General features: G+C 36.5%; 1 protein-coding gene across 1 annotated transcript in view; it reads right to left on the bottom strand.

Moving 5' to 3' along the window:
- Window positions 1–25,987, bottom strand: part of DST (dystonin) — a 423,773-nt gene that overhangs the window by 58,806 nt on the left and 338,980 nt on the right. Inside the window, 8 exon segments of the mRNA XM_078155307.1 lie at window positions 327–428; window positions 528–650; window positions 2,247–2,473; window positions 3,854–4,085; window positions 6,184–6,387; window positions 10,040–10,258; window positions 14,920–15,027; window positions 15,209–15,328. Coding sequence (XP_078011433.1) covers window positions 327–428; window positions 528–650; window positions 2,247–2,473; window positions 3,854–4,085; window positions 6,184–6,387; window positions 10,040–10,258; window positions 14,920–15,027; window positions 15,209–15,328 — 1,335 coding nt within the window.

The following is a 25,987-nucleotide window of genomic DNA, read 5'->3' as shown; positions in this document are numbered from 1 at the left end:
CCTATATAGAAGTTCAACTATGTATGTATAGCTGTTGTTTGTCATAACACAAACTGAATTTAGCTTTTGAAATTGTCAAAAAAAATAGCTGTTCAAAGGTAGAAACCGATGTAATAAAGTAACAGAGACAAGCACAGTAACACCTTTTATCTCTCTCTCTCTCTCTCTCTCTCTCTCTCTCTGTGTCACACACACACACACACACACACACACACACACACACACACACACACACACACACACACACACACATACACAATGATTTGTAGATAAACAAACAGGATTTCCACAGCTGAGGCTTAGCAGATGAGCTTCAATCACTTTACCTGAAGTCCATCTTGGTATTGTACAGCTGTCTGCATTGCATCATCCAGTCTGTCTACCCTGTCCTTCCATGCTTTGTTTAGAGAATCCCAGGCTGAATTCAGCTATAATATAAAGGTTGGAATGGTTTTAGCCATACTTTTGATACACAGTATTCTAAAAATAGTCTAATATAAGGGCAGAAAATATGCCAAGCATGATACCTCATCTATACTCTTGTTGACAATAGGTTTATCAGGTTCTCCACAGGCAGCTATCAGCTCAGAACCAAGGTTCACAACCATATCAAGCTCTTCTTGCAATCCATCTATTTCTTCTCTTATAACCTAAACAGAGAAATTAAAACCTTAAATTTTCAGGCAAAGCATTGCTGAAGAGTGCTAGAAAGATATACAGTTTTTCAATGCAGATTGACATAAATAAGGACTTCAATTAATATACATGAGATAAAATCAACACAAACTGATTCTTTATGTGAGAGAAACCTCAACCCACATAACCCTGTGCAAAGCACTGTCCTAAAGTGGAATCTGGTTGGACGGAAATATTTAAAACATACAAGAGGGTCTTGAACCCTCACAAACACGTGAAAAAAAGAAACAGATGGCAACACTAAACATGGACCTTGGCTAGGCTGGGAGCATTAGTAACATGCGGTTGGTAGTCGTGCGGATATTGGATGTGGTCTTGAGAAAGAGGGAACTTGGGAAGATTTGAACCAGAGAAATGGGAGATTGTCGTAGTAAACGGCATTTGTGACTTGAGCTCAGGTATCCCATCTACATTTAGAAGATGATGAGAAAAAACTTTCTCAAAACCTGCTCAGAATTTCAATGATCATGCCAATACAGGGAAGCCTGGATACCTATGCTGCTGCTGTTCCAATAACCCAGACTTCCTCCTTGAGCTCTTTAGTCTGACATTACACAGATAAGCCAGACATAAATACTGGTCCAATGGTGCTTTTTCACTTCCTGCTGTGAATGAATTCTACACAGCTCCTGCTGAGGCAACAACAGGGAAGCAGTTGGGAGAAGTACAGAGTAAGAGTTATTTGTTGCATGACTTTAATTCCTTGTTATTTGACTTGCGTTCTATTTTAAGGAAATGTTCTACATTACTATGTGGATGTGTATAACACTAGGCAAAATTCAGAAAGAATTTGGGGGCATGTGGAAAAGAGAATATAGATAGCCTTTAGATAATTGTCAGTCCGGCAACAGACATTTATTAAGTGCTTACTTTGTTCCAGAGGAAGTGCTAAGTGCTAAGCATAAAAAAAACCAAAAGGCGAAAGAAAAACCCTGACCTTTAAGAGCTCACAATATAATACATTAAAGAGAGCTGAAAAATGGGGTGGGATAATTATGATGTGTCTGTCGTGGGCTGCCTTCTTAAATAGAGGATCTGGGAAGAGCTCTCTGTTGTCTATCCTCTACCCTCTCCAATCAGAGGGAGGAAAGGACCCAAGGGGTTAGGGGTTTTAAAGAGGTATGAGTTTCACACCTGCATGCATTCAATGGCACAGCATTCAAAAAACAACATAACACATAGAGACTATTGGATTACACAGCTGAGTGGTGTTCCTTTTAAAGTTCACAATAATGTATCAACTGCAGAAAATTAACAATTAGGTAAATGAAAAACAAATCGACAAAATGGTAGTTTACACTGACAGAAGAGAACAATAAGCCAAAATCTTGGATATGTTGCATTATCATTTTCATAGTCAAATATCCATTTCCTGAATCTGAAATTGTTGGTGATATCAATTGCTGCAGGATCAATATCAAATCTCAACCTATCATAATAGTTGCAAATATTAACCAGATTAACTCACTGCTCATGTAATTTTTTCTCAAGTGTATTCAAATTTAGTCCCCCCACCCAAATTCTTCCTATTTCACAAATGAATGTTTTACCTCTGCAGCTTCTTGCTGCTGTTTCACTACTGAGGGGTCAATGCCAGGTCCTTCTAGTTCCCGGATGAAATCCTGGGTATCTTTAGTTGTAACTACTAGTGACATGTGATCACACCAGAATTTTTCAGCTAGTTCCATCACATCCAGCAGTTTAGCCTCCCGCTCCTCTGCCAAAGTGTGTATTTCCTCCCATATGCGGATCATTTGATCAAGTTTATCCTGAACAGCTATAAAGAAAAAAAAATCAGTCAAAGATATAAGCTAGAAATTCATAGATTTAACCCCACAGTAATATTACCTAACTTGAGCTCACAGTGAAAGAAAAATGTGACAAATTAAGTAGCTACTGAACTCTGTATATGTCTAAACCTTGTCTAAAACCAGGAAAACTACAAGGATTGTAGCAGTAGGACTCCTGGGTCACAGAGTTCATTAAACAATGATGAAATGAACAACACTGTGGAACTAATGTTGTCTCCATAGGACTACTGTTGCTTGTCCAGATCTAGGCTTCTCCTGCTGAATCCATAAGCATTTATTAAGAATCTACCAACCACATGCCAGGAACTGAGCTAGGCACTGGGAAAACAAATCCAAACAGTCCTAGTCCTCAGGAAATTTATATTCCATCAGAATAGTCAACACTAACATGCACGTATATACAAAATAAGCACACTTTGGAGTACAGGTAATAAAAGTATTTTAGGGGAGAGGCATTAGTAGATAGCGCAGATCAGGAAAAGCTTCATGTAGGAGGTGGTATTTGAGCTGAACTTTGAAGAAAATGATCTATTCTAAGATGCAAATTGAGAAATGAGTACATTCCAGGCATGGAAGATAACACACAAAGACAGAGGGAGAATGGAATGTTTTATGTGAAGGACAGCAAGAAGGCCAATTTGGCTAAAATGTAAGAGAGGGAATAAGGTATGATCAGGATGAAAAGGCAGACTGAGGCCAGGTTATGGGGCAAATAAGACATCTAAGGCCATATCAGTTCAGGATGAAGCCACTACATTTACTTGGAACTATTTCAGATTTAGCCACACAATAAGTCAAAGAGTCATCTACTTAATATATCCTAATCTTTACCATCTTATAAAAATGTACTGATACTATGTATTCCCTAAAAGGTAAAATGGTAGGTAGTTGTGGGTTTCAGGTCATCTAGATTACATTCTCTTTCTTTTGACTAAAAGTAATACTTACAAGTCAGCTAAGTAGTTTTATTTGAAGGCTATAGGCCGTGGAATCTGAGTTAATTTTTATAAATGTTATCTGGGCTATCAAGGAAATAAATTTTCAAACTTGGCCTTGTTAGCACCATGTTATAAACAAATGAGTTACATGATCCAGACATTGTCTTTGTACAGAGAAATTCGTGGGATTTATTAGACTGACTTTGCAACAACTGAGTTTTAACACAGCAACTGTGTGTGTGTGTGTGTGTGTGCAGAGGCCCTGTGTTCACTAAAACCTCTTTTTGAAGATAGTAACATATTAAGACTAGTATTTGTCATGCAAAAAGACTATTAACTCACCAAGTGGCCAAAGAGCAAATTGTTTGTAAAATAAAGTTTACTATGACAGGTTCAACAAAATAGTACCTTTGGCAGATATATCTTTGTCAGTACCCTCAGAACGAGCAATCATGTCCTCTCCACGCTGTTTAAGAGTTTCATATACTGGTTGTAGTTTCTCCATATCTACTGACACATTCTTGTTTTCACTGATTTGTTCTTTAATCTTCTCAACCTCAGCTGAGATTGAAGGTGGTTGTCTCAAACGTTCAACAATGCGCTTTAGGCTCTCAAGGGTCTGATCTATTTTGTCATGGAACTTTTAGAAAAAAGAGCATGAAATAATGAAGTTGGATAGCGAGAAAATGATCAGGAAAATATCAAACATAAAATTTTATTTCTTACTTCTTTTAGCTCACATAAACATAGTAAGAAAAGAGCAGTCAAAAACAACTTTAAGAAAAAATCCTTATTTCACAGGATAATAGATCTCAAGTTGAATCCCTATAGTTGTAATTTAACACATTCTAAGAATGATCCTACAGAATTCAAGTAAAACTCTGTGTGTGTGTGTGTGTGTGTGTGTGTGTGTGTGTTGCCATGGTCATTATCCAGGGGGCCAATCTATTGGCAATAAGTCTCCTCACGCTTTGCTAAATTGGTCTTTAAATAGCAGGCTCAGGTTGCTGCAAAAACTTGTTACAACTTATGAATGGCCTTCAAAAACCCAGGGTCAAGTCTATGCCACAATGAGATATCAGGGGCATATGTTTTCATTTGCTTGGTTTACGTCAAGTGTGGGGACTAGAGACCTCAAGGTCACATGTGGCCTTCTAGGTCCTCAAGTGCGGCCCTTTGACTGAATCCAAGCTTCACAGAATCCCCTTTAAAAAAGCATTTTTTCTTTAAAACTTGGACTCAGTCAAAAGGTCACATCCCAGGACCTAGAAGGCTACGTATGTCCCTGAGGCCACAAGTTCCCCACCCCTGGTTTGTGTTCTTGAGAAGTATTAGGTCACCAGATAATTGTGTAGCTCTCAGCTTTGCATAGCTTTTGTCCCATTTTGAGAATGGGATGCATACTCTAGGGCAGTAGTATCAAATTCAAATACAAAAGATACCTACATGCCACATATTGACTCAGAAAACCACAAATTAACACCATCTATGGTGTATTGTATTTTTATTTGTTCTGTTAAATATTTCCCAGTTACATCTTAATCTGGTCCAGGTAGAGTGAATTTGTATCTCTACTCTTATTATCACTGGCTCTTCTACAATCAACTAAGGAAACTGACAAGATATACAAATGACCTAGTAGATCATTTATTTACCTGTTTGCTTTATTGTTTAAATTAAATTTTGGAAGAAAGTAAATTCAGTGTCTAATTGTGTCCTACTATACTTACAAGTTGTTTGACTGCAGTATTCTACTAATAGGTGATTTTGGTATTATATAAACAAAACTATTTCATTAAACATGATTATTTACATGTGTCCAGTTTTGATATTTTTAAAAAGATGTTGGAAATGCCCCCAATTCTGCATTTCCTAATCTGTAAAGGACAAAAAATTGCTCACTAACGTGTGTATGTGAGAGGAATAGGATCTTTTCTAATTTACTTTTGAAACTCTGTGGTTCATATAGCTCTTTTTACATTAAATATTTTGAATACTTTGTATCAATTTTGATCACATACAATTCAACACACCTATAAATTTCGTCATTCACCAGTCTGGGGTTTCCCTCAGGGTTAAAGAAAACTTTGGGGCAGCTAGGTGGTACAGTGGTTAGAGCACTGGACCTAGAGTCAGGAGGACCTGAGTTCAAATCTGGCCTCAGACACATAACAATTACTAGATGTGTGACTCTGGGCAAGTCACTTAACCCCAACTGTCTCACCAAAAAAAAAAAAAGAAAGAAAAGAAAGAAAAAGAAAACTTCATAAATGATTGAAAAAAATATTTTTACTATGCCCTAATTATAGAGAAAATTTTAAAAATAGAATATTAAATATGTATATTTTCAAATATGCCAGCTTGAATAAGTATTTCTTATTACTTTTTCCACCCAACTTTCTCACAGATGAGTGAAATTTTGTTCTTAAAATATTACATGTTATTTAAACTATCCCAGGGGTCAATATAGTGTCTTACAAGTGACAGATTTTGAATAATATTTTGATGATGATTATGATATACGACTGAAATCAGTGACTTAAAATATTTCTTAACTATGAAAATAGGCAAAACACGTGAAGGCTGGAATAAAAGGGAACTTGTATTCCAAGGACATCAGCATTTGGAGATGGTGTAGAAGAATAAATTTCAATTTATACTTAATCTATCCAGGAAGCTGTGCGTCTGTTCTCTGCTGCTTGAAGCAACTCAATAATATTTTTAATGCAAATGGTTACCTGGGTAGATTGAGAAATGGCTTCATCCAGGGCCACAGCTCTCTTTTTGACATCTTCCTTAATTTGACTGTAAAGGGCGTCAGCTGCCATGTATTTCTCTTGGATTAAAAAGCCTTCTCCTGGGCTCAGTTCCAGTAATTGGGGCCCAGTTTTGTTCATCTTATCTATATGAGGCTTGTGTTCAGCAATCAACTCTCGCAGTTGCTATAACAAACCAAAGAACTTATCAGTATCTTAGGCTTACACCTCCACAATACAGCTGTCTGCACTCCTGACACATCCAACTGGCAAATCATTCTAAACAAATACCCTCCCATCACAAGGCATTTTACAAATTATGTTTCATGTAACTCCCAGCCAGGGAATGACAACCCTATAATGATGTTTAAACAAGTCTGGTCAATGGAAAGCCCTTTTTAGAAATAGAATAAAATGCTTAGGGAGATAAGGAATACCAGTTGTCTACTTCATACCAAAACCATTAAAAGTTTCAGCCTTTGATATTTTTAAGGGTTGTTAGGAAAAATGAACTTAAAATTTTCAGAGAAGGAAGAAGCTTCTTCCTTTCTTCAAGACATTCACCTCATCACAAATGGAAGAGGGGATTATGCCAGTTAGTGGAGTTCTACCTTTCTCATTCAGTAGGTTATCTTGATATCTTGGCATAACTCAATGCAAAGGCAATAGCTACCTATTATTGATAAATTTAAGATAAAAACTACTGTATTTTCTTAAAGATCCAGTGAACTTGCCACAGTTTCTGAAAGTTCAGTGCTTTACAGAGAAGAAAATAACTTGACTGATACAAAATACCATTACTATGGATGATATTAAAGAATGAAGGGAAGAATTAAGGGAAGAAAAGAATCTAAGTGGCTATCTACTTAAGGACAAAAAACTGCTCACTAATAGGATCTTTTCTAATCTACTGTTGAAACTTTGTGGTTCATAAAGCTCTCTAAACCTACCTCATGTGATTCATGGTGGTACTATCAAGGAATCAAGTAGTTAAGTACATACTATGGGTTAGGCACAATGCAGTTCCATTTCTGAATCAATCAACAAGTAACTATTAAGTGCTTACCAGGTGCCAGGCCCTGGGCCTGGAGTCTAGGGATATAAAAACAATGAATGAAACAGTCCCTACTCACAAGGCACCTGCTCACATTCTAACATGAGAGAAGCTATGTGGTGCTGTCTTGCCAAAAGCCCCGATCACTTCATTTGAGTATCTCTTTGTATACTTTTCCATCAAAAAACCATTCAATTTTATATATGCAGAATAAGATCCCATGTCTTCTCCTAGGCTAGAGTTCATACATTTAAATAGATTACTGGTTCTCCTTCTTTGTTGCAAGGGAAAGGTCTATACAAAGGAAAAATGTCTCCCCACACACAAATGATTGGTAGTAAAAATAAATCTTTTAAAAATCTCAATATATTATTTTCCTGTATTACTACAAGTGTAGTAGGATGGATAATTTTCAAGGAAAAGAAAGATACATGTGGTGCAGCACATTCTATCACAACAATTCAATATCACATAGCCTATGATGAGTGCATATACTGTGAGTATTTTCTGTCCTGGATGACATTAAAGTAGCTCCTGGAAGTTACTACTCACTTTATTAAAATGGCAGAAGGTTAGCACTGATTCTGGAGTCTAAAGATGGGTTCAAATCCCATCTCTTATGGTTACTATTTATGTGACCTTGGGCAAGTCACTGCTTGATTTCCCTGGCTCTCAGTTTCATCTGTAAAACAAGATGATCTCTGATAGCCTTTCTAGTTCTCTATTTATGATCCTGTCAGCCTGTGAATATAATATTGCTGAGACTATTCTGAAATGAAAGTCAACAGTTTAGATAATTTGAAGCATTGCCCAAATAGCAATTCGGTACATTTTTAGTCAGTCTTCAATTTCTTTTTCAATACTTAAAGAAATTCATGGACAATAGAGAAAAAAGTCCCACTATAAAATGTATTCCAATTTAATACTAACTTTCAGGGATTCACAACAACTTGCATGTGTACTTTTTTTAGTTTTTAGTTTAGAAAGTCAAATACAAAAATCCATTGATTGGGGGTTCAGATACCTTCATGTGTCTACCCAATTTTCTAGACTTCTAACTTACACCTCCCTGACCACTTCTCCTTTTGCCTGCTGAAAGTCCTTTGCAATCTGATGACACAGGCTGCCTTGTTCCTTGAACCAGACTTCCATCTCACCACTCCAAGCATTTTAACTAGCTGTCCCCTAGCCTGGCATGCTCTCCCTCCTCATCTGCTTCTACTGTTTTGCCTGGCTTCCTTCAAGTCACAACTACAATCTCAGCCTCTACTAGAAATCTTTCCCAATACCTCTCAAAAACTTAATTAAAATATGTGCACATGAAATCTGTTGAACTGCCAGTCATCCAAATATTTTATGTCCATAAATAAACTTTGCATACTTTGTAGTCCTACTAAGCTATCTGGGAACAATTTCATGAAACTCATATTCAACAGTCAGATAAACTGTACTTTAAAGTATTCTGACTTCTAACAAGTTAATTTCTCCCTGGAAACAATCTTCATTGCTGATATATAGCTTATTTTTAAAAATACACAAAATGAATGTCATACATTGAAACTATGACATAATATAGGCTGAGTTTAATTTTTCAAGGAAAAACTGTCATCCTAAGCAGTATATGTTGTATAGATCTTGGAGAACAACCGGAAACACCAGTCTGTTAAATGCAACAAAAACATTTCAAGTTCAAATTCGGAAGAATTGGATTTACCCCGCCCTCTCTGCATAAGTACTCACTCTCTCTCTCTCTCTCTCTCTCTCTGTCTCTCTCTCTCTCTCTGTCTCTCTCTCTCTCTCTCTCTCTCTCTCTCTCTCTCTCTCTCTCTCTCTCTCTCTTCCTTCCTACCCTACTATGTCATAATTTCTGGGTGACTGAAATGCATTTACAGACAATATTTCAAATATATGAGGGAAGTACAATGTAGTTTTATATGTATTTAAAACAAGGCATTTTACTACCTTGTAAATTAAAACATCATTTATAAGTTTATGTTCATTTTTATCTTGCTATATTCTTCTTCAAGGGAATGAGACTTCAAAGAAAGTTCTATACTTCTATTAGCTCTATGAGCCACAAAAGACCCCCCTCCCCCCCAAGTGTGTCCTCTGTTTATACTCTGCTACTCTGTTTTCATCCATCTTGATCATCTTTTTCCATAAATTTGTTTTCATTAATGTTCTTTATTTTGAATTTGTTTTGACACTGAGATCTAACCATTAAAATAATCCTTTAAAATCTTTCCAAGATCAACGGCCCTACCAGTGCACCATCTCTTTCATCCATTTCTGATCTTCATTTACTTTTCTAGATGGACCTAATTAATGACTACATACAAAATGAAAAAAAAAAACAATCCAAGTATATAAATAAGAAGTTCGTTTTTCAGCAACACACTGAAATGGAAATCTATTTTTTCTGCTAAAATACTTGATTTATTTTGCATTTCATTCAACAGAAGCTGCACTGACATGACCCAGAGAGCGCAGCCTACCCATGCCAACCTGCTCAATGTATTTTATCACGCAGTAACAGACAAACTAATATGGGCATATACATCATCATAAAGTCAAGAACATCACATCCTCATCATGTAGGATATATAGGATAAGAAACATCATAAAAAAGCAGCATCTTCCTTAAAAAGAGAAAGTAATATTCTCTTACCTTGTTAGTATCTCAAATGAGATAATAATTATAAAGCAATTAGCACAGCAACTGGCACACAGTTAGCCCTATATAAATGTTGTTGTTAATATTATTATTAATTATATAAAATTTACCCGATGTTCTTCCTGCTGTTGTTTTAAAGTTTCATATTCAAGAGCTGGAGCTGGGAGCTGAGAGATGACCCTTTGTATTTCTGTCAGCCATGGCCAAAGTTCTTCATACGTTTCCCAAAACTGGTTGACCAGAGATTGTGCCTGTTCCAGTTGAAGGTACCGCTCTGAGTTGATTTGGCAGATATCATCATAGTTCTTCAATACATTATCCAATTTTTTCTAGAAAACAAAATTATAAAATTATGTGCTTACCCAGCCAGGACTTAAGGTAATTAGGAGTTTTTTTCACTTGCTAAAACTTAGAATTCATATTTAATTTGTAATGTAATATTTTAAAGCTAGAAGCTACTTCAGCGATCGTATAGTTCAACCTCCCTGATTTACAGATGAAAAGCCTAAGACTCAGAAAAAGGAAATGATTTGCCAGGTTCATACACAGATTAAGAGGCAAAAATCTGCACTAGACGCAGGCATCCTGACTCCAAATTCAGTACTTTCTAGTACATACGCTATATGTCTTTTTTAAGGAAGGCTGCAAGGTGCTTTGCAAACCTGAAAAACAAAAGCCTAATCCCCACTTCCAGATCCACTTTAATCTGGTCCTAAATTACCTTTCTAGTCTTATGTCATGTTCCACTTAACCCCAATCACATTAGCTTGCAATAAAATTGGACCACTCTCGGTGAAGCATGCATGCTCTCCTTTGTCATCTCCATTCTTTTGTTGATATCATTCATACCTGGAAGTGATTCCCCCTAACTGCATTCATGGGTATTTTTGGTCATCAAAGACCAAACTTGCACTGGATCCTTTTAAGGTCTCCAGTGATCACCCTACCACTATCTCCTTCCACAAATTTCCCAAAGCAAATCACTGTACTTCATTTCTTCACACTATGCCCTTCTATATTTATGTATATGTTTTATTTGCCTAGTCCCACTATCAGGAGACTGTAAACTTGAAAGAAAAAAAACTTCAGTATGCTATATCTCTGTGTTGCTATTATCAGTAGATAACAATACCTCTGTATCCTAAGGTACTAACACAATTCTTTTTTAAAAAATATATTTATTTTTAGTTTTCAACATTCACTTTTATAAGATTTTGAGTTCTAAATTTTCCCCCCTCCTTTTCCTTCCTCCTCCCCAAGCCAGCATGCAATCTGATAGAGGCTATACACATACAATGAAATTAAACATATTTCCACATTAGTCATGTTGTAAAAAGGAATCAGAACCAAAAGGAAAAACCATAAGACGGGGGGAAAAAAGGAGAAAATAGTATGCTTCAATCTGCATTCAGATTCCCTAGTTCTTTCTCTGGATGTGGATAGCACTTCCCATCTTTAGTCTTTTGGAATTGTCTTAGATCATTGTATTGCAGAGAAAAGCTAAGTCTATCAAAGTTGGTCATCTCACAATGTTGCTGCTACTGTATATAATGTTCTCCTGGTTCTGCTCACTTCACTCAGCATCTGTTCACGTAAGTCTTTCCAGGTTTTTCTGAAATCTGCCTGCTCACCATTTCTTATGGAATAATAGTATTCTATTACATTCATATACAACAACTTGTTCAGCCATTTCCCAATTCACGGTCATCCCCTCAATTTAAATTTTATTTCTATGCTGATGATTGTCAAATCTACCTATCCTCCTCCAATATTTTTGCTAACTTCCAACCTTGCATCTCCAACTACACATTTCAGACATCTCAAACTGGATGTCCGGGAGATATCTTAAAGCAAAATTGTCAAAAAGAAAACTTATTATCTTTCCCCAAACCTCCACACCACCACCTTCCCTGTTACTATAAAGGGTAATACTATACTTCCTAATCCTTCAGATGTTATCTTTCATTGATCTCTCTCTCCTTCTCTCTCTGTCTATCTCTCTCTCTCTCTCTCTCTCTCTCTCCCCCCTCCCCACCTTCCCCCCATATACAATCTGTTGCTAAGCCCTATCAATTTCATCTTCACAACATCTCTGTAATACACCCCTTCCTCTCTTCTGACACTGCCACCACTTTGATACAGGCTGTTATCATCTCACACCTGGACTACTACAAAAGCCTGCTGGTTGGTTTGCCTGCCTTAAGCCTCTTTCCACTCAGATCCATTCTCCTTTCAGTCACCAAAGTGATTTTCCTAAAGCCTGACTACCATCCCCCCAACCCACCACCAATCACTATAAACTCTTGTATCTCTCTATCATTTACACCATCAAATGCATATTCCTCTGTTTGGAGTCCAAAGCCCCTCATAACCTAGCCTCCTCTTACCTTTCCTGACTTCTTACATCTTATTCCCCACTACATACACTTAAATCTAGTGTCATTGCTCCCCTGGCTGCTCCAGGGAACAAAACATTCCATTTTTCTGGGCATTTTTTCTGGCTTCTCCCCATTCCTAAAACATTCTCCCTCCTCACCTCTACCTACTGACTTTCTTGGTTTCCTTTAAGTCATAACTAAAATCTTACCTTCTCCAAGAAAACTTTCCCAACCTCTCTTAATTCTAGTGCCTTCCCCTCATTTACTTCTGATTGTTTATACACATTTGTTTGTTTGTGGTTTCTCCCATTAGACTGTGAGCTCCTTGATGGTAGGGACTTTCTTTTGCTCTTTTGTTATCCCCAGCACTTAGCACAGTGCCTGGAGCATAGGGGCAATTAATAAATATTGATTGAGGTGCTTAAAAATGTTGAATTAGATTGGTTGAAAATCTTACAACCATATTTTAAAATATCCTTCACTTATGGCCTAGAAAATAATAGTCATAGATATACCTACAGCAACATCTACCGCTTCGTGAGAAATGTATAAGTTATTTTTAAAAGGCAATTTCTAAGAGTGAGCACTGCTTGGAAGAATTTATTAAAGACATAAAAATCAAGATAAGACATTAGGTTACAGACTTTCCCCTGTGAAGTTTTCTGTGCTATTATTAGACATAAAGAGGATTTCAGTTCAAATTCTGATCTATACCTTAGAACATATTCATAAAGCCCAAAGGAAATCCCAAATACTCTAGAAAGTGGTAATAATGACTTGATGCTACATAAAAGGAAATATCTGCATGGCAACTAGATTCACTTATTCCTAATCCTTTCCTAAAGTTATTTTTATTTTTTTCTAACTAATAACTAAAACACTAAATTTCTACTTTAAAAAAATCACTAACCTAAGGAGGTCACTGAAGACTTTAAAAAACAAAAGCAAAAACAAAAAAAGCAAGGTGTGATAGCATGATGAAGACAGTGACTAAATTTGTGATTTCATTTATACAGAGAACTCCTCTGCTACCTAAACTCCCTCTACCATTGCAGGTCAACATCCTTTCTGCTGCTTTGAGTCTTAAGAGAATTGCCTTGGGCTCTAAGAGATTAAATGATTTGCCTAGGGCCACAAAGCACTTATTTGTCAGAGGGGAGATTTTAACTCAGGTCTTCCATACTTCAAGACCAACTCTTTAACTATTATGACATACTGCCTCTCTCATACGACCATAGAGACTGGCATATGGACAAAACTTGTGGTTTGATTGGCACAGGAAACTCCCAGGTAAGGAATTCATTTCTGCCACCTTCTCCACAACTTACAGCTTTAGAGAGTGGTCTAAACCACTAGGCATTTAAGTGACTTGCTCAGGGTCATACAGACAGTGTATTTCAGAATTAGAACTTGAACCTGAGCCTTGAATCTGGTTTTGAGGTAGACTCCCTATCCATTATGCAATACTTTAAATGAAGTCACGAAGTAGAATATACTTAAAGCTATACTGCAGAAATACAAATACCCAAAGTTTTGGACAAATAAAAATGATACCTTTGCAGTGTCAAATTTCTGAAGTATTTTCACATATATGACCTGGTTTGATCCTTGCTCATCTGATAGGACAGCTAGGGCAAGTACTATTTTACAAATGAGGGATTTGACCACAGTTACACCATTTGTAAGAGCCAGGGTTCGAACACACAACACTGCTTATCAAGAGGAAATTACAGAAGGTGAACATGCTAAGAGCCCTCCCTTGGAAAGATTTAAAAATACTCAAAGCTGAATCTTTAAAAGAACAAAGGACAGATCTAATAAAAAGGGGGGTGGGAATCTTTGTTTTGGATAGGAAGGCATGGGACAGTACAATAAAAGTCTGCATATTATTGTAACTGCTATACAAATTCATCAGAGAAGACAAATATAACAGAGAAAATCTCATTTTAGGAATTTGTCAGTTTTTTTCAGCATTTTTTGCCAGAAGAACTAAAATACTTAGTTTTGTCAGACCACCCAGATGTTATCTTATTTTAGCTGAATGTCAGTTTTAAACACACTTGGGGCCAGTTTTGTAATCCTTTTTTTTTTAAACAACTTTCCTTTTTATTTAAAAAGAGCAATCACTAAAGGACAAAGGGCTTCCTTTTCTAAGCATTCAGTTGATTGGGCCCACTTAAGCCATGTCTGAACTTCTTCATTAGCTTTTTCATGTTATTGAAAAGATAAATTTTTGATAACACTTTTGCTCAAGATACTCAACTCTACTTGAAGTATAAAAAACAAGAAAAGTCACCAGTCAGAAACTCAGTCTTCAAGTAGGAGCTATGTCTCCAGGTTTATAACTCTTTTTAAAAATACTTCTGTCCATTTGCTTGATCCAAAATACGATTTGACATAAAAGAGTTTAGCTACTTTAATAACAATAGAAAAACAAACGGATGCCTGTAAGGCTTCATACACACTATTAGTCAAGCTATAAGCACCATGTTCTAGGAGTTTACCTTCATGGACTGTTTCTCCTCTTCACTGCAACTGCTCACTAATGGATGCCTGTAAGGCTTCATACACACTATTAGTCAAGCTATAAGCACCATGTTCTAGGAGTTTACCTTCATGGACTGTTTCTCCTCTTCACTGCAACTGCTCATGATTTTATCCCCAGATTTAACAAGCTCATCGATAATATCCTTGTGTCTTAAAATATCCATGGTAAATGCCTGATATAGGGGGGAGAAGGAGAGGGAGGGTTACCAAAAAATAATAATAAAAATGCAAGCCAGGTAAACTACTGAATAGCACTGGCATATCTTGAAAATCAAATTACAGAGTAGTACGTTTTCTAGACTGGAAGAACACTGACCAGCCATTAAAATGATAGCTAAAAATACATTTTTTTACCTTTTGAACTTGAAGCTGAGCAGAGGTCTGGTCTTGCTCAAGTCTAATATCACCCAGAGACCTAAGTTTCTTTTCAGTTTCTGCAATCCAGGATAATTCAGCATCAGCGGCTTGATCAAACTAAATCAGGAAGACACAAATTACTTCAGCAAGTTATCACACAAATTCCAGAATAATCACTGTTTATATTTTTAAAGAAATTTTCTTTCTTATAATTTTGCAATAAGGCAAAAATCACTCAGCATAGAGAAAGGTTAAATAATGGTTGGTAATTTCTTTAGTTACGTATGCAAAGAAGTGTTTCTGTCACCACACCGCCTCAGGCACTTGCCCTCTTCTCCTCATTTACACAAGCAGCATCTTAGTTCAGTCCTTCATCCTCTGTTGACTAAACTACAATGTTAGACTAACTGGTCTCCCTACCTTGTCTCTTCTCTTTGTAGTCTATACTCCCCAGAGCTATCAAACTGATTTTCCTAAAGTGCAGGTCTGAACATAACAACCACCCTATTCAATAATCTCCAGTATCTCCCCATTACCCCTAGGGGAAAAAATAGAACTCCCCCGTTTAGCACATAAAGCTCCTCACAACATGGTCCTACCCTACCTTTCTAGCTTCTTATATTCTACTCCCCTCCATGTAGTTTATGTTTCAGACACACAGACGGATTTGTTAATCCTCACATGACATTACTGTTTCTATACCTTTGCTCTGGCTGTCTCTCCCCATGTCTATTATTTTTTATTTGTTTGTGTTTGTTTTGTTTTGGTTTTGGTTTGGTTTTGGTTTTGGTTTTTAGTTCCAAATTCTCCCTCCTCTTACCTCTTCCTCCCACCCATTGAGAAGGCAAGAAAATTAAAATCTCCCATGCTTGAATCCTCATCTTCCTCACCTCTGCCTTTTGGAATCTCTGATTTTCTTTAAAAATTAGATCAAAGTTCTCCTCCTTCTGCATGATTTTTTTCTCATCTTTCTCCTCCTGTCCTCCCTCAGAAAACATACTAGTTAGTACCTTCTCCTCTTAAGTTATCCTGTATCTGCTTGATATGTTTTTAAAGTTACCTATACGTTTTTTGTGTTTGCCTGTATCTGTACCTATATATTTCCCTAATTAAAACATAAGCTCCTCGAAGGCAAATATTGCAGTGCTTTTGTCATTTTGTTCCCAAGTGCCTAGAACAGTACCTGGTAGCCCCTAATAGGTTCTTAAAAGGCTTGAGTGATTAAGATTTTTTTTTCTTCTTTAGGAGTTTGATTAAAATCTAAGCTAGCAAAAGTAAGCACATTTTTCAGATAAGATTAATACAACATCTAAACACTGGAGTGTATTATCCCCTGTGTACATACATTTCAGTGTGGCTTTATGGTTATCCCTCTCTTTGAAATCTGCTTTCAAAGTATTTTTCTTCATTCAGTGAATCCTATTTTCTCACCAATTTTTATTATAAAATTAAAGATGCATTCCAGTGGAAGAAAATGGTATATGATATTATAATGCAACATTTTAAATACCATATTTAACAGAAGTAATAATTTCCAATAATATTTTGTTATAAATGTTATTAACAACACAATTTTAATGTGTTCAAAGTAACTAACAATTTTAGAAGTGAAAAATATAGTATGGTATTAAAAACTGGCAACATGATTATCTGCCTTATATGTATACTTCTCTCAACAGTTCCTACAGTTTTATGTTAGGCTGTTTGTTTTTGTTTTTGTTTTAATCAACTTCAAGTCACTTTGACACTAAAAACTGTAATTGAAGGGAATTTTTGTGTTTTCTGAAATTTTTCACAAAACCTTAAGCTTACTGTTCCTTTAGATTTATTCACCTTATGACTGTGAAATTGACGTTTCAACTGTTTGATTATCAATGACTCTGATAAAGACAGAAGGATATATATCAAATATGTTGATGGCTCAAAGTTGAGAAAGATAGGAAATAGAATTGACATATTCTGTTTTGTAAACTCTTGCTAATTTTTCACAATGAATCATAACCAATAAGTTGACATTTAATTATTTTAGTACTTTTACACTGAGGATTAGTGGTTTTACTTGTGTGGGGACTTCCTCTACCAACATAGGTCACCAACTATCTGTAGACCACCTTCATGAGCCAAAAGCAATGATCACACTGCAAACCTTCTGGCAATGATTCTTTCTGATTTTAGGGACCACAGAACCCAACTAGTCCAATTCCCAGCTAAAGGATTACTCCCCTCCACAACATCAACAGATGGTTGTCAGTCTTGCCTGAACAACACCAGTGATTCTGGATTTAGGGAAGCTAATCCTCAGAGAAACAAGATAGAGTATACCATGAAACACATAAATGAGAATTAGCAGGATCTACTAGAGCTTGCAATTCCACTGTTTTTGTTGTTGTTGTTCAGTCGTTTCCCAGTCTCTGTGACCCAACTTGGGGTTTTCCTGGCAAAGATACTGGAGTGGTTTGCTAGCTCATTTTACAGATAGGAAACTGAGTCAAGCAGGATTAAATGACTTGCCCAGGGTCACACTAGTAAGTGTCTGAGTCCAGATTTGAACTCAGGAAGATGAGTCTTCCTGGCTCCAGTCCAGGCACAAAGTCCAATGTCACCTCTACAACGCTACAGTAAAACTGTGGTGAAAAAGGATGAAATTTAACAAGTGCAACTATAAACTCATAGTTAGGATAAAAAATATACAAGTGTAATATAGGGAAGAATTGTTATGACAGCATTTCACATGAAAAGGACCTGGGGAAAACTAACTATGTTGACCACCAATTCACTGTAGGCCCAACGAGTGATATGGCAACTAAAATAACTGTCATCATCTTAGAACATTAACAGAGACATGTTGCCCAGAAATATGCTACCCATTCTATTATTCACTGTACTGATTAGATAACATATAGAATATTATGTCTGGTTATGAGTAACACACTTTAGGAGGATCACTGGCAAATTAGTGGTTCAAAGGAAGGTCACTTGAATGGGTGGGAGGTGGGGGGAAGGCTTTGGATACCCTGTCACATGAGGAGCAATTGTGAGAACTATGAATGTATCTTGGGAAACAGAAGATTTGAAAGAATACCTCGAGGGCTGTAATGTAGAAGGCCATGAAGGCTAGCATGAAGGTATATTCTAAGCTGCCCAAGGGTCAGAAAATGAACAAATGAGTATACTTACTGGAGCTAGATTTCAGCTAATAGAAGACAGAACTTTCTAACAGCTAGAGCAGTTCAAAAAGAGACTTGGTTGTCTTACAGAGCCTTGAATTCCCTATAGATGGAAGTGTTTAAATGGAAGCTTAATAAACTTACATGCAAAAAAAAGAACTTACATGTAAGATGTTGTGATTTGGAAAATATCTGCATATCATGCAACCTGAAGCCATGAGATTTGATTCTATTTTCAATTAAAGTACCTTTAAAAACAAATGTTTATGTTTTAATGTTCCTATTTTTTGTTTTATTCATGTTTGCATTTATGCTTCCCTCTCTCTCTTATTATACTATATGTTATAGAGTGCGTGCGTGTGTGTGTGTGTGTGTATGTGTGTGTGTGTGTGTGTGTGTACACATACATACATACATATACACAGAGAGAGAGAGAATAGAGCTGTTCTTCTTCTTTAACTTCCCTCAAAACCTAATACTCTGTATACAATGCCTACTCAATAAACGCAGGAAAAGAGTGAGTCAGTAACAACCATTAGGAATGACTGGAAACAATTTAACTCACTGGAAATGTCCCAATTTAGGATGACTCACAAATTATTCTGATATTAACATCTTCAAATGAAATTTATTTGCTGCCCCTATACAAAATGAGAGATGTTTTTAATAAGCAGCTAAATATAGACAGGGTGGTGTCATAGAAAGAATACATGTTTAGGAGGACTTGAGTTTTTTACTCCTTGAATGACACTAGACAAGTCACTTCCAGAGATCTGTAAAATGAAAAGGTTGAACTAGATGATTTATATGGTCAGTTTCCAATTCCAAATCCATTATTCATTTATTAACTGATTACTATTTACAGTATAATGTGATGGCTGTAGCAGGTGATAAAAAGGTTGACCTGTGGTAACAGTAACATAAGCTTCCAGTGGATTACATTTTCTTTAGGGTAAAGTAAAATAAGAAATAGGGTGTATGTGTGTGTATCCCCCCCCCCCGGTAATTCCACAATGCAATCCTTCCATGTAATATATCAGCTAGCTTATTTCTTTCTGAAGAAATAAAAAGAAAACTTATCTAAGTCTGCTATTATTGCTCAGTGATTTTTACTATGTATCTCGCAGTCTTAATTATACTAAGCTCTCAACGCTAATGCTTATTTAATATCTGCTAGCTTTGTTAAGGACTAGCCCAAGGAGAAGGATAAAGTGATATAATCCAAACTTCCCACAATAGAAGGCTGAGGGGGGAAATGTTTCTTTTGCTAACACAATTATTGGTTGTAGATAAAGAAAACACCTGAATATATTACAGTTAAAAAAAAAACTTCCTACCTATGCATCTGGGGAAATGCTAATTAATTTTCTTTTACCATTTTTTACCATTAAATTATGAAAGCCATGGGTGGTAAAGAGAAAGGAAAGTAATAATGGAACAGTGCCTACTTTATATAATCCACATAAAACCAAATATTTTAGAAAATATGATTTGCTTGTGTGACTTGTAAAACTGTATTCCTAATGGATCAAACAAATGAGTCCTTTTAAATGTGAGCAATATTTCTCTCAATGGTACAAACCAACTATCGGTGAATTAAAGTCATGGAATGAGAGAATCAGGGTTGGAAGGGATCACTGGAGTCACCTAGTCTAACCTCTACCTGAGGAATTACTCCCCTCCACAATAGTATCAACAAGTGGTTATTAGTCTTGCCTGTACAACACAAGTCAAAGGTAAGGGTCAACTTATACCATTCTGGGACAGTTCCAAATGTTAGGGGGGTAGGAAAGGGAATAAACATTTATATAGTTGCCTATGTGTCAGGCTAAGTGCCTTTTACAAATATTATTTCATTGACCCTATAAGAACCTGGTGAGGCAGATGCTATTATTTTCCCTATTTTACAGTTGAGGAAACTGAGGTAAATTTTAAGTGACTTGTTCAGGGTCACACAGCTAGTAAAGGTCTGAAGCAAGATATTTCTGACTCTAGGACCAGTACTCTATCCACTGTCTACCATCTATTTCAATTAAGACATTTTTCATTATATTGAGCTGAAATTTACCTATCTGCAAATTTCATCCACTGGACCTAGCTTCCTCCCATAAGGAGCCAAGAGAATAAGTATAATATCTTTTTCCATGACAAACTCATAAATATCTGAAGGTAGTTATTATTTCCTTCCTCCCTAAACAAATTCTTCTCCAAGATAAAATATTTCTGTGTCCTTCAACCAGTTGTATCAATATGGTTTCAGATTCACTCACCATCCTCACTGTTCTCCTCTGGACACACTATAGCTTCTCAACACTATAATGGATCTGTGATCTCCATGTCGTGATCCCCATTGTGTAACTCACCCATGACTTCTCCTCTGTGACTCTTGTATATGTCCTCCTATAAACTCTCCACAGGGCATCTACCCAATATGCTGAGGGCCTAGATCTCTAGTAAAGTTTTAATGGTTATCCCTCACTGTCACTACATGACCAATCTACCTCTGTTTCTTGTCATACACCTCCTTGATGCCACTTCTATTAAGCCATTCTTTAAAAGCAACAGAGTATGTTGAACACACTCATGATCTTATGTTCTCTATACCCAAATCCTACTTGCAGGCATTTAGCATCGAGTAACTTCACAGATCTTGTGTTATTACTTTGACAGTCTTTGAAAACCCAGGGTGACCTTGATGGAACAATAAGGCATCTAAGATTTTATAGGATTCAGTTTGTCAAGATCCTTCTTAAAACATGCCACCCAGAACTGGATGTAACATACTAGTGATGGCGTGAGCAGGGCAGAGCTTAACACAAGACTTTCCACTCCAGTCCATCATCCATTCAGCTTCCAAAGTGATTTACTAAAGCACAGGTCCAACCTACTCCATCCCCTTAATAAACTCCAGTGGCTCCCTGTCACCTCCATGGATAAAATACCAAATCCTTCACAGCCTGACCTCCTTTCCCACCCCCGCCAATCTTTCCTGTCTTCTTACACCTTACATTCCTCTTCTCTCCTCCCACCCATTCTTCAATCCTGGCTTCAAACACTGGCTTTCTTTTCTGTTTCTCAAAGAAGACACTCCATCTTACTATTCCAAGCATTTTCACTAGCTGTCCCCCATGTCAGGAATGCTCTTCTTATCTGCATCTCCTGGTTTCCTGGCTTCCTTCAAGTCTCAGCTAAAACCCTGCTTTCTATAAGTAGCATTTCCTGATTCCTCTCAATTCTAGTGCCTTCCCTCAATAAATTATTTCCTATTTATTCTGTATATAGTTTGTTCATTCATAGTTGTTTGCATGTTGAATTTCCCCAACTAGACTGTGAGATCCTCAAAGTCAGGAACTATCTTTTCTCATTTTTTATATCTAGAGATATAAAAATAAAGCATATAACAGGTGCTCAATAAATGCTTATTCATAGGTTTTTAAAGTCCATTAAACCTCTAAATTTTTTTTAAACTTTTTTTTTGGTCTGGCCCTATCTTTCCCAATTGCTCAATAAACATTTCAAATAAAAAGTTAATCAACTCAGCATCTGAAGTGACACCTTGGAAAATTATTCGAAAGACCATTTTATAGTTCATTTATTCTTTTTGTAAAAAATAAAAGCTACTTTATTCCTGGTAGTTTGTTATAACCAACCTTAGACCTTTGTGTAAGTAGTTAATTGAAAATATCTGAAAGTGATACAGTGAAACATCTATAGTTAATACAGCTAAATACCTATAGTTGATTCCTAAAACACTGCAGTACCTAATATTAATTTCTCATACAAAGCTGTTTTGTGCTCCATGAGTTCAGAATTTCAGAGGCAGTATAAGTAAAAATACATTTAACTATAACTAAGAATTTAAAATATAAAAGAAAAACAGCATGCTTTCTTTATTATTCAGAACATATTCAAAGATTCTCTATCAGCATTTCCTCTCAGTTTTGTTAATCACTTTAACATCTACCCCCAAAACAGTTTTTTTAAACAAACAAATTTGAAGAGAACTATAGATCCATCAATCTTTGAGTGTTTACAGGTACATTTATGTCAGAACAGGACATCCTTTTAACTCCCTTTTCCCTTAGTCAAAGTTTTTATTTCTTTATTTTCATTAGAATTTCCTTCCTCTTTGTTTCTTGTTATTGACATTATAATCCACTTTCTTTCACTGACCCTTCTGGATCAAAGTACATCTGTCTTTCCTTGAATGACTTGAAGTTTTGCTCTATTCCAGCATATGGCCCTCAGACTGCTTAGAGCCTACCAAAAGATTTTGGGGTGGCCTGCAAAAAATGTAGCATTGCCATTGCGTATTTTCTCCTGTTTGTTATGTGACCCGCAGAAACTAACCATAATCAGTCTGTCTCGTCTCTAGTCTAACCTATCTGCCCCCAAAGAAATTTACAAGTTGTGCAGGTCTGCTCTATTCCCTTCAGATATATCAACATGCACTCTTTTCATAGACTCACACATGATTGAGAAGTGGAAGGGAACTAGGTGAGGAATCTATGGCTCTAGGAAGGAAAGAGATCTGCCCAATGTCACATTGGTAATAAGAGGCAAAGCCGAGAATTAAACCCAGATCTCTCCAACTCCAGGCCTCTCTGCATTTTACCTCAAAGCCTTTTATTCCAAGTCTGATTCTCAGAGATGTAATAAACTGCTTATTTGTCATTTGTTAAAAATCCACCCCAGTACCACTTACTTTGAGGATTATGTTTAGAGTTACTTTGAAGATATGGCTAAGTAATCTAATCATGGAAAAAACGTATCCAGGATTTCTGAAGTCTGTGAGGTACATACATAACATTCAACAATGACAAAGGCATATTTATAAAAAGGCTTCAGGTAACGAACAAACCAGTATCTTAGAAGAGAACTGTGGCTTTACAAACCGGATTCTCTTTTTTGTTCATCCTTCAGGGACAAATGTCCCTCCTCTACTCCACATAACCTATTAGGTTAAAATGTGCTATGAAAGAAACAGGAAAACAAAGAGTATCTTATTTTGTTTAGGTTCTGAATACAAAATTGCTTAGATTTCCTATCTCAGATAATGGCACCTGCCCCGAGGGGATGGGAAGTAACAGATATCTCTAGAAAACTCTCCACCATTATTTACATTATTTTGCCCCCATTCAGGTAATAATTATCCTTAGAAATAGTCTCAGAATAGGCACCTTTGTAAATCTGCTCAATCACTCTTCAGCTAGTTGATTAGATATATCATGTACACGGTCGTATCATACAATCCTCACTCTCTTTCCATAAGTTATGCTTTTTAATCCTCAAAAAAATTATTTTCCACAGCATGATTTTCCACTTACAATAGCACGCTGGTTGATGCTGATAAGGAGTTAAGTTTTTTCTTTTTTTTAAATATAATAGACTAAACGTGTAAGTTTTGTTCATTATTCAAGCAAAAGTATCTGTCTTCTGTCTGACATAAATGGTCTCCCACAAACCCAGTGCTAGTTTGCCCATCCTATGAGTAGTTCCATTCTGACCCTATTTAAACCATGTTGTCATGTCTTTCTCTCCACTGCCCAATACCCCAAACCTTCAGACCCTTGGAAAAGAAATAATTAATGGGGCAGCTAGGTGGCACAGTGGATAGAGCACCAGCCCTGCAGTCAGGAGAACCTGAGTTCAAATCCGGCCTCAGACACATAACACTCACTAGCTGTGTGACTCTGGGCAAGTCACTTAACCCCAACTACCTCGCAAATAATAATAATAATAATAATAATAATAATAATAATAATAATAATAATAATAATAAATAAGTTCCTTTCCTCAGTCTTTTACATCTTGGAATAAACAAATCACTACTTTTAGCCTCCTCTAATGGTTCATAGTTAGTCCAAGGTAACACAACTTGACAACTTTTAAATATGTGTGCGCATATACAAATATTTAGAAGCTTTCTTTTCAAAAACTATCTCAATATCTTGGAATTTATAATGCAAGAATAATTTTTGGCAGAACCTACAATAAACAAGGAAAAATACATCACTTATTTAAATTTTCTAACACCTTAATACAGAACCTGTGTTTTGTCTCTCTCAGTAGTCCCTCAGTTAATGCAGATAGCAATTCTTCTTAAGTCAACAATCTTCAAGGCTGCCTATGGCCTAAAATTTCATCACACCTTGTGTATCCTTATAAGTGTCTCCAGTTTTTGCTAGAGTGGTCTTCAGACAACAGAAAAGCAACTGATCATTAGGTCCAAAGATATTCAAAAACTTTTCATTCTAGTAAGACTTTCCTAGAGCTTGTTCTCTGCAGGCAGAAGTTTTGAGGACCCAGGGCCACAGCTGTATTCCAATGAAATATTAAGTTGGGAATTTAGACCTAATACTACAAATATGGGCAAAATTTTAAGAACCAAGAAATTAGAATCTTCATTAAACAGTACTTTTTTACTTCACAATTTAATCTCCAAACCCTGACATATTGGGGGGATGGAGCGGGGCATTTCTATAAACATAATTTAAGCCCCCAATTTTTTTTTGCTTTCTAAGTTGAAGAATACCTTCTTTTTCTGTTGATCTATGAGAACTGAGGCAGCGTGTTACAGCTGAAAGCACTTAACTTTGAGTCAAAGGACCTACCTGGGTTTGAATCTACTATACTGTGTTATAGTATCTATGTAATTCTGATCCAGTCCTTTTTCCTCTCTAGTCATCAAATTCTCATGCCAAATTACAAGGTGACATTTTCTTAAGACCCCAACCAGCTCAAAATCCTATGGTTATGATGTAAAAAATATTGATATATTCAACTAAAGTGTAACTTGAGAGGAATGACTAGAGCTTTGCAAAATTTAGAGAATACTGACAGCATTATACTTCCTTCAGCATATCATGACAATGGCATCAATTGAGGCAGAGCACATTTTTATGCATAAGGCAAAGAAAAAAAGTAGGATGGAAATTTTTATTTCTAAGTAAAATTATAATATCTCATAGTAAATGATATACCTCGCTCTTTTACTGTTAAGCCTCTTGAGGCCATTCACTAAGAGGTCTTCCTTATTCCTTCCTACTCATGTCACATTATTCACATTTCTGCCCAACATATCCACCTTCGTTGCAGTCTCAGATGAAGATGTCGCCTTTCTCCTTTCCAAGGACAACCACTCTACATGCATTTTGACCACATCCCCTCCCATCTTCTCTAGCAGATTGCTACCCTTATTATCCCAGCTCTTACCTCTAATGTCTGATCTCTCCCTCAAGTATTCCCAAGTCTCACCAACACACACACACCCCTCTGCATCACTTGATGCTACTATTATTACTAGTTTTGTCCTTCCTTTCTGCTCCCTCTTGTGGCTAAATTGCTTGAGAAAGGGATCTACATTGATGCTACCACATACTTTCTTCTCACTGTCATCTAAACCCTCTGCAATGACTTCAAACTCTAGTATCCAAATGAAAACGCCCACTCCAATATGACCAGAGATCTCTTTAATTGTCACGTCCAGTAGCCTTTTCTCAACCCTTGTCCTTCTCAACCTCTTTGCGGCATTTTACATTTTTGATCATTTTCTTTTGGACATCCTCCTCTCTCCTTTTATTCTACATTTTGGAAGCTTTAAGGACAG

The sequence above is a fragment of the Phascolarctos cinereus genome, unplaced genomic scaffold, assembly GCF_003287225.1.
Source record: "Phascolarctos cinereus isolate Bilbo 61053 unplaced genomic scaffold, phaCin_HiC Scaffold_5;HRSCAF=322, whole genome shotgun sequence".
Taxonomy (NCBI): Eukaryota; Metazoa; Chordata; class Mammalia; order Diprotodontia; family Phascolarctidae; genus Phascolarctos; species Phascolarctos cinereus.
This window is presented reverse-complemented; position numbering and strand designations above follow the sequence as displayed.